Source organism: Pseudophryne corroboree, chromosome 5 (assembly GCF_028390025.1).
Source record: "Pseudophryne corroboree isolate aPseCor3 chromosome 5, aPseCor3.hap2, whole genome shotgun sequence".
NCBI lineage: Eukaryota > Metazoa > Chordata > Amphibia > Anura > Myobatrachidae > Pseudophryne > Pseudophryne corroboree.
The window spans coordinates 463,059,462-463,072,656 of NC_086448.1; the positions used below are offsets into that span (position 1 = coordinate 463,059,462).

At 46.3% G+C, this 13,195-nt stretch overlaps 1 protein-coding gene across 2 annotated transcripts in view; it reads left to right on the forward strand.

Moving 5' to 3' along the window:
* Positions 1–13,195, forward strand: part of ZNF622 (zinc finger protein 622) — a 59,084-nt gene that overhangs the window by 26,597 nt on the left and 19,292 nt on the right. For both annotated transcript variants that reach the window (XM_063922950.1, XM_063922951.1), the window contains exon 5: positions 4,483–4,598. In XM_063922950.1, the coding sequence (XP_063779020.1) occupies positions 4,483–4,598 (116 nt within the window). The remainder of the gene's footprint in view (positions 1–4,482; positions 4,599–13,195) is intronic.

Sequence of the window (13,195 nt, forward strand, 5' to 3'; positions counted from 1 at the left end):
GTGATGGGGATGTGCTGAGGGGGACAGCATCCCTGGCATAGGGGGTGCAGCTCATGATTGAGGCCATTAGAGATGTGTTAAACATTACTGGGCAGGTTGAGGAGGCTTACTTCACAGACAATAAGAAAGCCTCGCTAACCTTCTCTGCATCTAAAGAATTAAACGTTCTATTTAAAAAATCCTGGGAAAACACAGAGAAAAAATTCCAGATCCCCAAGAGGGTTCTGGTTGCTTTTCCCTTCCCTGAGGAGGATAGAAAAAGATGGGAAAACCCACCCATAGTTGACGCATCTGTCTCCGGACTGTCAAAAAAGGTGGTTTTACCTGTCCCTGGCTCTACCGCGTTAAAAGAACCGGCTGATCGTAAGATTGACACTACGCTCAAATCCATATACACTGCTTCAGAGGTGGTGTTAAGGCCTACTATTGCCTGTGCATGGATTTCTAAAGCTATAGTAAAGTGGTCAGGCACGTTACTAGAAGACTTAGATACAATGGATAGAAGTGACATTGGACTGTGTTTACGTAACATACAGGATTCTGCGGGGTTCATGGTGGAGTCCATGAAGGACCTGGGTACGCTGAATGCAAGAATATCTTCCATGTCTGTCTCAGCTCGCAGGGGACTCTGGCTACGCCACTGGTCTGTAGACGCGGAATCCAGGAGAAGTGTGGAGAACCTACTTTACACAGGTCAGGCTCTATTTGAGGAAGCGTTGGATGCGTGGATTTCCACGGCAACCGCGGTTAAATTACCTTTTCATCCCTCAGCTCCACCTTCTACGAAGAAACCCTTTTCTTTATCTGCATCGCAGTCCTTTCGGACCGCTAAGACAAAAAAGTCCAATCCTACTACCACCTTCTTTAGAGGTGGTCGTGCAAAATCCCAAAAGCCTGCACCGGCAGGCTCCCAGGACCAGAAGCCTGCTTCTGGTTCCTCAAAATCCTCAGCATGACGGTCGACCGCACAGCCTAGGGGACGGTCTGGTGGGTGCGAGACTCAGATGTTTCAGCCACGTCTGGGTGTCGTCCGGCCTGTATCCCTGGGTACAGGATATTGTATCCCAGGGGGTACAGACTGGAGTTTCAAGAACTCCCGCCTCACCTATTTTTCAAATCAGGCTTGTCAGCTTTACTGATAGACAGGGCTATCCTACAGGAAGCCATCCAAAAATTGGAAAAGTCAGAGGTCATTGTTCCAGTTCCACCTCATATGTAACACAGGGGTTACTATTCGAACCTTTTCGTGGTACCAAAACCGGATGGTTCGGTCAGACCGATTTTGAACTTGAAATCGTTAAATCCTTAGCTGAGGGAGTTCAAGTTCAAAATGGAGTATCTGAGAGCGGTGATCTCAGGATTGGAGGAGGGAGAGTTTCTGGTATCCCTGGATATCAAGGATGCGTACCTCCACATTCCGATTTGGTCGCCGCACCAGGCTTATCTCAGATTTGCACTGTTAGTCAGTCACTATCAGTTCCAGGCACTGCCATTCGGTCTCTCCAAGGTGCCGAGGGTGTTCACCAAGGTGATGGCAGAAATGATGGTTCTCCTCTGCAGACAGGGAGTGAACATAATTCCATATCTGGACGATCTGCTGATAAAGGCATCGACCAGGGAGAGGTTGTTGCAGTCCATTGCTCTCACGACTCGTCTGCTCAGGGACCAGGGTTGGATCCTGAACCTTCCAAAGTCACAGTTGGAACAGACCAGGAGATTGTCTTTCCTGTGGATGATTCTCGACACGGAAGTGCAGAGGGTGTTTCTACTGGAGGAGAAAGCATTGGTGATACAAACAATGGTCCGGGATGTCCTGAAGCCAGCCCGGGTATCGGTTCATCAGTGCATTCGCCTTCTAGGGAAGATGGTTGCCTCCTACGAGGCTCTACAGTACGGAAGATTTCATGCTCAATCCTTCCAACTGGATCTCCTGTACAAGTGGTTGGGTTCTTATCTGCATATGCACCTGAGGATACGCCTGTCACCGAAAGCAAGTATTTCACTCCTCTGGTGGCTGCAAATGCTTCACCTTCTGGAGGGCCGCAGGTTCGGGATTCAGGACTGGATCCTTCTATCCACGGATGCAAGTCTCAAGGGATGGGGCGCAGACACTCAAGGGGAAACCTTCCAAGGAATGTGGTCAAGTCTGGAATCGAGTCTTCCGATAAACATTCTGGAACTAAGAGCAGTGTACCATGGTCTTCTCTAAGCGGCCCATCTTCTGCGAGATTGAGCCATTCAAGTACAGTCGGACAAAGTAACGACGGTAGCCTACACAAACTGACAGGGCGGAACGAAGAGCAGAGCTGCGATGTCAGAGGTAACAAGAATCATCCTCTGGGCAGAAAAACACGTGTTGGCGCTGTCAGCAATTTTCATTCCGGGAGTGGACAACTGGGAGCGGACTTCCTCAGGGGAGTGGGGTCTCCATCCAGAGGTGTTCACAGAGGTGACAAATCTTTGGGGGGTTCCTCAAATAGACATGATGGACTCCCATCTCAACAAGAAGCTTTGGCGGTATTGTTCCAGGTCGAGACCCGCAAGCAGTGGCGGTGGAGGCCCTGGTGACCCCGTGAGTGTTCTAGTCGGTGTACGTGTTTTCTCCACTTCCACTCATTCCAAGGATTCTAAAGCTCATAGGGAGAACAAGAGTTCAGGCAATCCTCATTGCTCCGGACTGGCCAAGAAGGGCTTGGTACGCGGATCTTCTGGGTCTTCTGCTGGAAGATCCGAGGCCTCTTCCTCTTCGGGAGGACCTGCTACAACAGGGGCCGTTCGCTTATCAAGACTTACCGCTGCTACGTGTGACGGCATGGAGGTTGAATGCCAGATATTAGCTCGGAAGGGCATTCCGAACAAGGTTATTCCTACCCTGATACAGGCTAGGAAAGGAGTAACGTCTAAACATTACCATCTCATTTGGAAAAAAGTATGTATCTTGGTGTGAATCCAAGAAGTTTCCTATGGTGGAGTTTCAACTGGGAAGATTTCTCCTTTTCCTGCAAGCAGGTGTGGATATGGATCTGAGGTTGGGATCCTTAAAGTTCCAGATTTCGGCCTTATCCATTTTCTTCCAGAAACAGCTGGCTTCCCTCCCTGAGGTTCAGACTTTTTTGAAAGGGGTTCTGCACATCCAGCCACCCTTTGTGCCGCCTACGGCACCCTGGGATCTTAACGTGGTGTTACAGTTCCTCCAATCGGACTGGTTCGAGCCCCTCTACAGGAGGTTGAAGTCAAGTTTCTCACGTGGAAGGCTGTCACTTTGTTGGCCTTAGGTTCTGCTAGACGTGTGTCAGAGTTGGGGGCTTTGTCTTGTAAAAGCCCATACTTGATCTTCCATGAAGATAGAGCTGAGCTCCGGACACGTCAGCAGTTCCTTCCAAATGTTGTGTCTGCTTTTCATATCAAGTAACCTATTGTGGTGCCAGTTGCTACTGCCTCCTCAATTCCATCAAAGTCCTTGGATGTTGTAAGGGTGCTTAAAATCTACGTGAAGAGGACTCCTCGTCACAGAAAATCGGACTCTGTTTGTCCTGTATGATCCCAAGAAACTTGGGTGTCCTGCTTCTAAGCAGACGATCTCTTGCTGGATTAGGTTCACTATCCAGCATGCGTTTTCTACGGCAGGATTGCCGTGTCCAAAGTCTGTTAAGGCCCACTCTACTCCGTAAGGTGGGGTCTTCCTGGGCGGCTGCCCGGGGTGTCTCGGCTTTACAGCTTTGCCGAGCGGCTACTTGGTCTGGGTCGAACACGTTTGCTAAATTCTACAAGTTCGATACTTTGGCCTCTGAGGAACTTAAGTTTGGTCAATCAGTTCTGCAGGAGCCTCCGCGCTCTCCCTCCTGTTCTGGGAGCTTTGGTACATCCCCATGGTACTAATGTGGACCCCAGCATCCTCTAGGATGTAAGAGAAAATAGGATTTTAACCTACCGGTAAAACCTTTTCTCGTAGTCCGTAGAGGATGTTGGGCGCCCGTCCAGCGCTTCGTTATCCTGCAGTGGTTATTTGGTTCAGTACTGCTTTGTTCTTAGTTAAGTACTGCGTTATTACTTGGTTCAGTAATGTTATTCAGCTGTTGCTGAGTTTTTTCAAGCTAGTTAGCTTCGTTTGCCTTGTTTGTGTGAGCTGGTGTGAATCTCGCCACTGTGTAAAATCCTTCTCTTGAAGTTGTCAGTCTCCTCGGGCAGAGTTTCTAGACGGAGTCTGGTAGGAGGGTCATAGAGGGAGGAGCCAGCCCACACTATTAAACTCTTAAAGTGCCAGTGGCTCCTAGTGGACCCCAGCATCGTCTATGGAATATGAGAAAAGGGATTACTGGTAGGTAATTTAAAATCCTATTATATCAGTACCTTAGTGCAATACCTTGCTCTAGCTCACCTGCGTAGTGTTTCAGTGCACAAATACAATAGATTACTTTTCTCTCCCTCTATTAACATGTGTAACATCTTCTGAGGACTGTTATTTCTGTTCTTGTGGTACAGGTCCAGTTATCCGAATGACAAAGATGGAGAAGACGTAGAAATGACTGACAAGGTTCTGCCAGATGAGAAGAATTTAGAGTATGATGAGGAGACAATGGAGTTGGTCCTGCCTTCAGGTAGATGATGCTGGGTTTTTATACACACGTCATCTGTCATATAAATAACTTCCACACCTATGTTAAAATATGACAGATAATTTATTCATTGTACTGTAGCAAGAAAATTAGAAGGATTTTTAACTGAAGGAAAGAAACTTCTTGCTCTTTCATGAGTTGGACAAAAGTGACTGTAGAGGTGTAGAAACCTTTTATATTCCTAAATAGCCTATAATAATAAGTAATAGTAATAATAATAATAATAATGAGTCTGTAGCTTTTACTGTCCCTCTTTATTGGTGCTGCAGTCATTGTTGAGCCTGAAAGGGAACATGCTGATGAGGCAGTTCTGGATAAAGCTACGTCTATTGATTTAAAATGAAATAGAGGAAATAATACAGGGTTAATTTTAGCAGAGAAGTTCCATTAGCTATTGATTTCAGAGTTTAATAAAGCCTCCTTGTTGGGAAATACAGAGAAAAAGGTTAGAATATGACTATCAATCACCACACAGAAGATGCCTGCTCATGTATGTATGTATGTATGTATGTATGTATGCATGCATGCATGTATTTACTAGCTAGCCTTTTCTTATCAGTTTACAGTTTTAGAACATGACCATAAATAAAAGGTTGCACTGTCTTGTCTTTGCAGCACAGTCTCATCCTTATTGAGTAAATTGATTTGTAAAGGATGTTCTCAAATCTTTAAAAAAAATGATATCCTATACTGTCAATACTGTACAGTTGTGTTATCAGATGTATGGGTTTTCGCTACTTACAATTACGCACTGTCCTGCGTGGAACTACATATACCATCATCTGGAGGGCCGCATGTTGACTATCCCCAGACTAAAGTGTGTGCAGCACATAAAACCTGACGATGTGTCTAGTGACCGCGGGCACCCGCATATCCGGCATGCACACTGCCTGATATGCGCTGACTTGAGCGATGTATCGTCTGATTCGGCGGATCGGACTGACATATCGCTCAGTTTTTACCCAGCTTTACTGTACACTATGAGGGAATCCAGTTGTTTTGTGGGCGCCCATCAGAGCAATTCAATTGTTCCTACCAATAGGGTGCGAGTCCAGAGTGTGCGCTCCTAGAAGTATGGGTGCGCAAAGCAAATAAACCCGTACTGCTTGGGGTACCAACTTATAGCACATTTGTGCTTACTACCTCTGGAAGCTAGTCGCGTCTGAAAGGAGCAACAATTGAATAGCTCCATCGGGCACTATTAGAGATAGCCACAGGTGCAAACAATTGAATCGCCCTCTAAGAGTGCTGTTGGGAATACGTGCGAGTGGGGAGGGGGTAAGTAGAGTCTTTTAACTTTCTTTTTTTTTTTTACTTTCAATGAAATTCTGAGTCGGACATGCACCTTCCAGAAATGGGGGTTTTATACCTTGGTAATAACTGAGTCTTCAACATAAGACCGCAAAACACTTTATTTCTCCTGCAGGGTCCACAGATTCTGCACAGGATAAACATTGGGATATGAGGTAGCGTCAGCAGATTGGCACCAGCGATCAAAAGCTATCGGCCTCCCAGAATGCAATGGGCCAGTCCTCTATATGCCCGCCTCCTGTCTCGGGCAATTCAGTTTTTCTCTGGCTGGGTCCACAGGATAACATTGGGATATGCCGGAGCGACAGCGGAAATGGCACCAACATTGTCACGAGCTTTCTGGCCTCCCAGGATGCATTGGGGCTTCACCATATAATCCCGCCCACTGACTCAGTCAAATCAGTTTTTTGTTTGGTGCGGCAGGAGCCGGACCATGGTCACAGGGCTTCTGTGAATAAAGCAGCCTGAAGCTTTTATTATTTTATTTTTATAGTCTTACTATGTTTTTTTTGAGCGACTTTTCCTAACAGCGTCTTAAACGCATACGGGAAAGAGTCGCTCCAACAACTCCCCACCGGGTCGCAACAACGCTTACCTTCGTGGTACAGTGCTGTCTCGACGGGCGTCTGTGTCGGATGTTCTAGCAGGTCCAGCAGACGTAACCAGGCTGTGGCCGGAGCATGGGGGGAAGGTAAGTCTATGGATTTCCTCTTACTAGGGGAGTCCGGACACTGCTACACTGTATTGGTGGAGACTACAAACAGTGTGTTTATGCGCCGAACACCTCGAGTGCGACAGCGCTATGCTCTAGGGATCATAGGCGCCAGGACTAGTTTAAGTCAACGGGGGGAATCAGACGCTCTCCTGGCGGTCCCTCCTCCAAGTTCATGACCAGTTTCCGCGCGTCTCCCGTCCATGAACTGAATGACCTCACTTCCGTCTCAGACGCTACCACGAGGGTACTCGGTCGCAGCTTAGACGCTGCGGTTGTGTACACTAGAGATCCGCCTAGACCGAGTCGCAGGCCTTAGCGCCTGCATACACGTGTTAGTCACTGAGCGTCCGTGTCTTGCATCAGTTATCGGAACGGCAGTGTACACCAGTAGCGTCTGAATCCACTGAGCGTCTTGCGAGCGTATTTGTTTGGATATGGAAGGGTGGCGAGTCTCCCTGTATCCCGCTCTACGGAGGAAGGGTATACAGTACTAAAAATTCTCTCTACTTGTTAGTATGAATTGTTAATTTTTAGTACATATTGCATATGAGATCTGTATATTACTGTGTTTTCTGCATGTTATGTTTGAAAAAGAACCAGTTAAAACAGAAGTACAATTTTCGTACTTACTTGTAAGTTGTTATGGAGGTTGTATTCTCATATGACAATGTCTAATACCTTAACATGTGACTGACTGCTAGTATGTGTGCTGACTTTTCTATGTCGTCAGTCCTGTTCTGACCTTCAAATCAGGTGCACCGTTGTGGTCAGATTGATCTCACTTCTATATATCCATATATAGGTGATTTTCAGTCACAAATTGTGTAGTCATTAACAGATTATTACCATGTCTGTGAGCGGCAAAAGTGACGAGGAGAATTTATCAGGCACTCCTACATCCCTAACATGCTTATCTTGTAAGACAGGGTTAATTGGTATGAACCAGCTGGTCACTTATGAGGGGTTGTGTGCGAACTGTTTTGCTTTTCAGCAAAGTAAGAACCAAATCCTGTTTCTTAAACAACCAACATAGCCACCATGGAATATGTTCGCAAAGACTTTGTCTTCAATAGCAGACAGGTTAACTCCGGTAGCACCACCTCAAGGGTTAGGTTACACTATTAACCCATACATGCAGCTTCCTTCCTACGGCTTGGTTCCAGTAGCCTCTACAAGTAACCAAGGGACAGGTAAGACTAAGACAGATGCGTCTATGTGGCAGACTACACAAGATGATACAACAGATGATGATACAGTATATTCAAATACTCCGTATGATGATCAGTCGCAGAGTTTTAGTTCAGAAGATGTGGCTGAACTTATTGACGCTGTGAAGTCTGTTCTCTCCTTGGAAGAGCCAGCTAAGACAGTGTCAAAATCTAAAGCACCTGTATTTAAACGAACAAAGACAGTTAAAACTGAATTCCCAGCGTCAGATGAGCTGACGGAAATGATGGAAGAGTCATGGGCAACGCCCAGTAAAAAGTATAAGATTCCGAAAAGATGGAATTCTTATTATCCATTTCCAGCTGTGGATTGTTCGAAGAGAGAAGTTCCTCCAAAAGTAGATGCACATGTGCTGCGACTTGTGCATAAATCTGCTTTACCACTGTCATCTACCTCACTAAATGATGTCACAGACAGAAGGGTAGATAGTTTCTTGAAAAATTTATTTTCTCTAGTAGGAGCAGTGGTAAGACCTGCTATGGCTTCGGCCTGGGTAGCAAAGGCAATGGGCGAATGGATAGAGGAACTAGAGAATGGCCTCTCTTCTCCTAATAGGGAGCAAGAGGATCTTTTTAGCCGTTTAAGACAATCTGCCCAATACTTGGAAGAAGCAGCAATTGATATGGGTACAGTTGCTTCAAAAGCTTCAGCCTTGACAATAGCCGCTCGTAGAGCAGTTTGGCTACGTACCTGGAAAGCAGATGCGGAATCCAAGAAAGAATTGGAAGCATTGCCTTTCATTGGTAATATATTGTTGGGAAACCATTATCTGATATCCTAGAATCAGAGGCTGAATCAAAAAAGGTCAGATTTCCGGCTACTTATAACCCAAAGACTAGGGGTTCAAAGTTTTGCTCATTTCTGTGGCAAAGCGAAAACTAAAGAGGAGTCTAAGCAGCCCCAGTCCAATAGATCGGCCAGAGGTAGGAAGCAATGGGCTAGCAGAAAGCCAGCTTCCAAGCCTGAACAGAAACCATCAGCCTGAAGAAACAGGCCTCCGCCTGGAGGATTCCAGGGTTGGGGGCCAACTCCTTCACTTTGCACACATTTGGCAACAGTCGCCGACAGATGCTTGGGTGCAGAAGGTGGTATCTCAGGGGTATGGGTTCCCATTCAGGAGGCAGCCTCCTCAAAGATTTTTTTGCACCAACCCGTCTCGTATAGAGTCGAAGGCCAATGCCCTGCAAGAAGCAGTCCAAAAATTACTGCAGTCAGGTGTGATTGTCCCAGTACCTCCATCACAAAGGGGACAGGGGTTTTACTCCAATCTATTTCTGATCCAGAAGCCAAATGGGTCATTTCGACGAATTCTCAATCTGAAAATGTTAGACAAATACATTTGGATCCCAAGGTTCCACATGGAGACATTACGCTCCATAATGTTAGCTATAGAACCGGGAGATTACATGGTATCTCTGGATGTACAGGATGCTTACCTACATGTGCCTATAGCACTGTCTCATCAGTGTTATCTCAGGTTTGCCATACTCCAGGAACATTTTCAGTTCCAAGCCTTGCCCTTCGGGCTAGCAACAGCACCCAGGGTGTTTACCAAGATTATGGTGGTTATGGCATCTTATCTCCGCAAGCAGGGGATAAGAATATTCCCATACCTCGACGACCTGTTAATCCTAGCACATTCGCAAGAGTTACTTTTGAGCCATCTTCAACAGACAATAGTTTGTTTACAGAGACATGGATGGCTCATAAATTGGGAAAAGTCGTCTCTGAATCCGTCACAGCGGATGGTCCATTTGGGTGCCATATTGGATTCAGATCTACAAAGAGTTTTTCTACCAGAGAAAAAGATGGTCAAGGTGCAGGTCATGACTCAGGAAGCGTTGCACGCCCAGACAATGTCGGTCCATTCAGCAATGCGACTGTTGGGTCTGATGGTATCAACCTTCGACATGGTGGAATATGCGCAATTCCACTCCAGACCATTTCAGCACCTTATTCTGACCAAATGGAACGGAAATCATCAGACAAATAAAAAGCAGATGATACATTTTCCAGTAAATGTAAAAAGGTCTCTAGCGTGGTGGCTACAGGCAGACCATTTAAACAAGGGGAGACCCTTTTGGATAAAAGAATGGCAAGTCCTGACAACAGATGCCAGTCTGCAAGGCTGGGGTGCGGTACTCGGAAGCCTTTGGTTCCAGGAAAAATGGACCGCAAGGGAAAGTCGCCTGCCAATAAATCTGTTGGAAATAAGGGCCATTTATATGGCTCTAGTTCAGGCAAAGGACAGTCTGCAAGGAAGACTGGTCCAGATTCGCTCAATCAATGTGACAGCAGTAGCGTACCTCAATCATCAAGGAGGAACTCACAGCAAAAGATTGATGGAGGAAGTGACTCCCATTCTAACATGGGCGGAACTCCATCTCCCAGCATTGTCAGCAGTGTTTGTCCCAGGTGTACTGAACTGGGAAGCGGATTTTCTCAGTCGACACACCATTCAGGAAACGGAATGGGCATTACACCCAGAAGTGTTTCAGACAATAGCGAACAGATGGGGTCTACTAGAGATGGACCTCATGGCGTCTCGTCTAAACAACAAAGTTCCGAAGTACGGATCGAGAACAAAGGATCCCGGAGCGGTCCTTGCAGACGCACTGTCAGTGGAATGGAAATTTCGTCTGGCATATCTGTTCCCTCCAATATCTCTGTTACCCAGAGTAGTGAGAAAAATAAAGCAAAGGGAGCGATAATTCTAATAGCTCCAGCTTGGCCAAGAAGGCATTGGTACATAGATCTACCAATATTGCTCCCTCAACGTTCAGATCTGCTAATGCAGGGTCCTTGTTGTCACAGTCATCTGGATCGTCTGTCTTTGACGGCGTGGCTGTTGAAACCTCTATCTTAGAAGCTAGAGGATTTTCAAAACAAGTTATCCAAACTATGCTTAGAGCAAGAAAGCCTTCTTCAGCTTGTGTGTATCATAGAATATGGCAAGCCTATATTCATTGGTGTACTGAAAAATGTTTGAATCCAAGATCTTTTAAAGTATCCAGGATTTTGGATTTCCTTCAAGCAGGATTGGATAAAGGTTTGAAAGTAGCTTCCTTGAGAGTTTAAGTATCAGCGTTAACTGTATGGTTTCGGCGTAAGATTGCTGATTTACAGGATGTACGTACTTTCTTTCAGGGAGTTGTACATATTCAACCACCATTTGTTCCTCCTGCAGCTCCCTGGGATTTGAATTTAGTTCTTAAATTCCTCCAGGGTCCTCCGTTTGAACCGCTTAAGAGAGCAGATCTTAAATGGTTAACGGCTAAAGTACTTTTTCTACTGGCAATGGCGTCAGCCAGAAGAGTGTCAGATTTAGGAGCATTATCGTGTAAGTCTCCTTTCCTAAGTTTTTTTCCAGACAGAGCAGTTCTCAGAACTAGATCTGGTTATCTTCCAAAGGTGGTTTCAAAGTTTCACCTTAACGAAGAGATTGTAATCCCAGCTTTTCAGATATCGGGACTTTCTGCGGGAGAAGCGTCGCTGGACGTAGTCCGAGCATTAAGAATCTACGTAGATCGTACTAGTGCCATCAGGAAAACAGATTCTCTCTTCATCCTCTATGTATTTCATAGAAGAGGATGGCCTGCTAGTAAACAAATGCTGGCGAGATGGCTCCGAATGGTAATATCAGAAGCTTATTCTCATGCAGATCTACCTACTCCGGCTAATGTCTCTGCTCACTCTACACGTAAGGTAGGTCCTTCTTGGGCAGCACAACAGGGTGCTTCAACAGAACAGATTTGTAAGGCAGCCACATGGTCTTCCATAAATACATTCATTAGACATTATGCCTTGGATACTTTTGCCTCTCATGACGCAGACTTCGGGCGAAAGGTCCTCCTGTGTAATCAGGAGCGTCCCCACCACTAAAACTGGCTTTGGGAATCCCAATGTTATCCTGTGGACCCAGCCAGAGAAATAGACGTTATGGTAAGACCTTACCGTTGATAACGTGATTTCTCTTATGTCCACAGGTATCCACAGGGTCCCACCCTGACGCACCTGATTTGAGGATCTTGACAATCACTAAACCTCTTCCCTCTTGTATGGAAGGGTGTGTATGTGTGTTCTTATCGCCTAAATAGGTTTCTACCTGATGCTCCTGCCTAATCGCTGTGGAAAGAACTGATTTGACTGAGTCAGTGGGCGGGATTATATGGTGAAGCCCCGATGCATCCTGGGAGGCCAGAAAGCTCGTGACCGTGTTGGTGCCATTTCCGCTGTCGCTCTGGCATATCCCAATGTTATCCTGTGGATACCTGTGGACATAAGAGAAATCACGTTATCAACGGTAAGTTCTTACCATAACGTCTATTTTTGTTGGTGTGGCAGGAGCCGGACAGCGATCTTTGAGCTGCTGGTTTTGGTAGCCATATGCTTGTTGTATAATTTATTTTTATAGTCTTACGTTTTTTTGAGCGAAGTTTCTAAAAAGCCTCTTACACGTACCTTAGAAATAGTCGCTCCAACAACTCTCCGCAGAGTCGCGACAACACTTAGCCACGTGTACAGTGCTGTTTCGGCGGGCGTCTGTGTAGGATGTACTAGCAAGTCCAGCAGACGTTACCAGGCTGTGGCCAGAGCACGGGAAGAGAAGGTAAGGCGTCAGTTCCGCTTAGCGGGGGAGACGCAATACACAGGTGCACTGTTTCGGAAAGGAGACTACTGAACAGTCGCTGACGCTGCTGCCACCTCGAGTGCACCAGCGCTAGGCCTCAGGGATCATAGGCTCCAGGGAATAGTGTGAGGCCCCGATCCCTGGGGTTGATCTCAGCAGTGGGGAGTAAGACGCCCCCCTGGTCTCCCCCCACCCCCGGTTCATGACCTGTTTCCTTTGAGTTTCCCGCCAGGAACTGAGTTCCCGCTTCCATCTGAGACGCTGTGGGGCAGATGTATTAACCTGGAGAAGACATAAGGAAGTGATAAACCAGTGATATGTGCAAGGTGATAAAGGCACCAGCCAATCAGCTCCATTATGTAAATTAACAGTTAGGATCTGATTGGCTGGTGCCTTTATCACCTTGTACATATCACTGGTTTATCACTTCCTTATGCCTTCTCCAGGTTAATACATCTGCCCTGTGTATCTAAAGGACCTAGTCGCAGCATAGGCGGCACTGTGACTGGTGCGTCGATGTTCATTTGGTCATCTGTATTCACTGGGGTTCATTGGGCGTTTGTGTACACTATTGGGTCTGGATCCCCTTAGCGTTCACTAACGTATTAATCGATTCTGGAAGCAGGGTGAAGAGAATGTGCTCACATTGATTATTTCTCTAGCATCCATAAGGGATATTGGGGAAATCTAGTACGA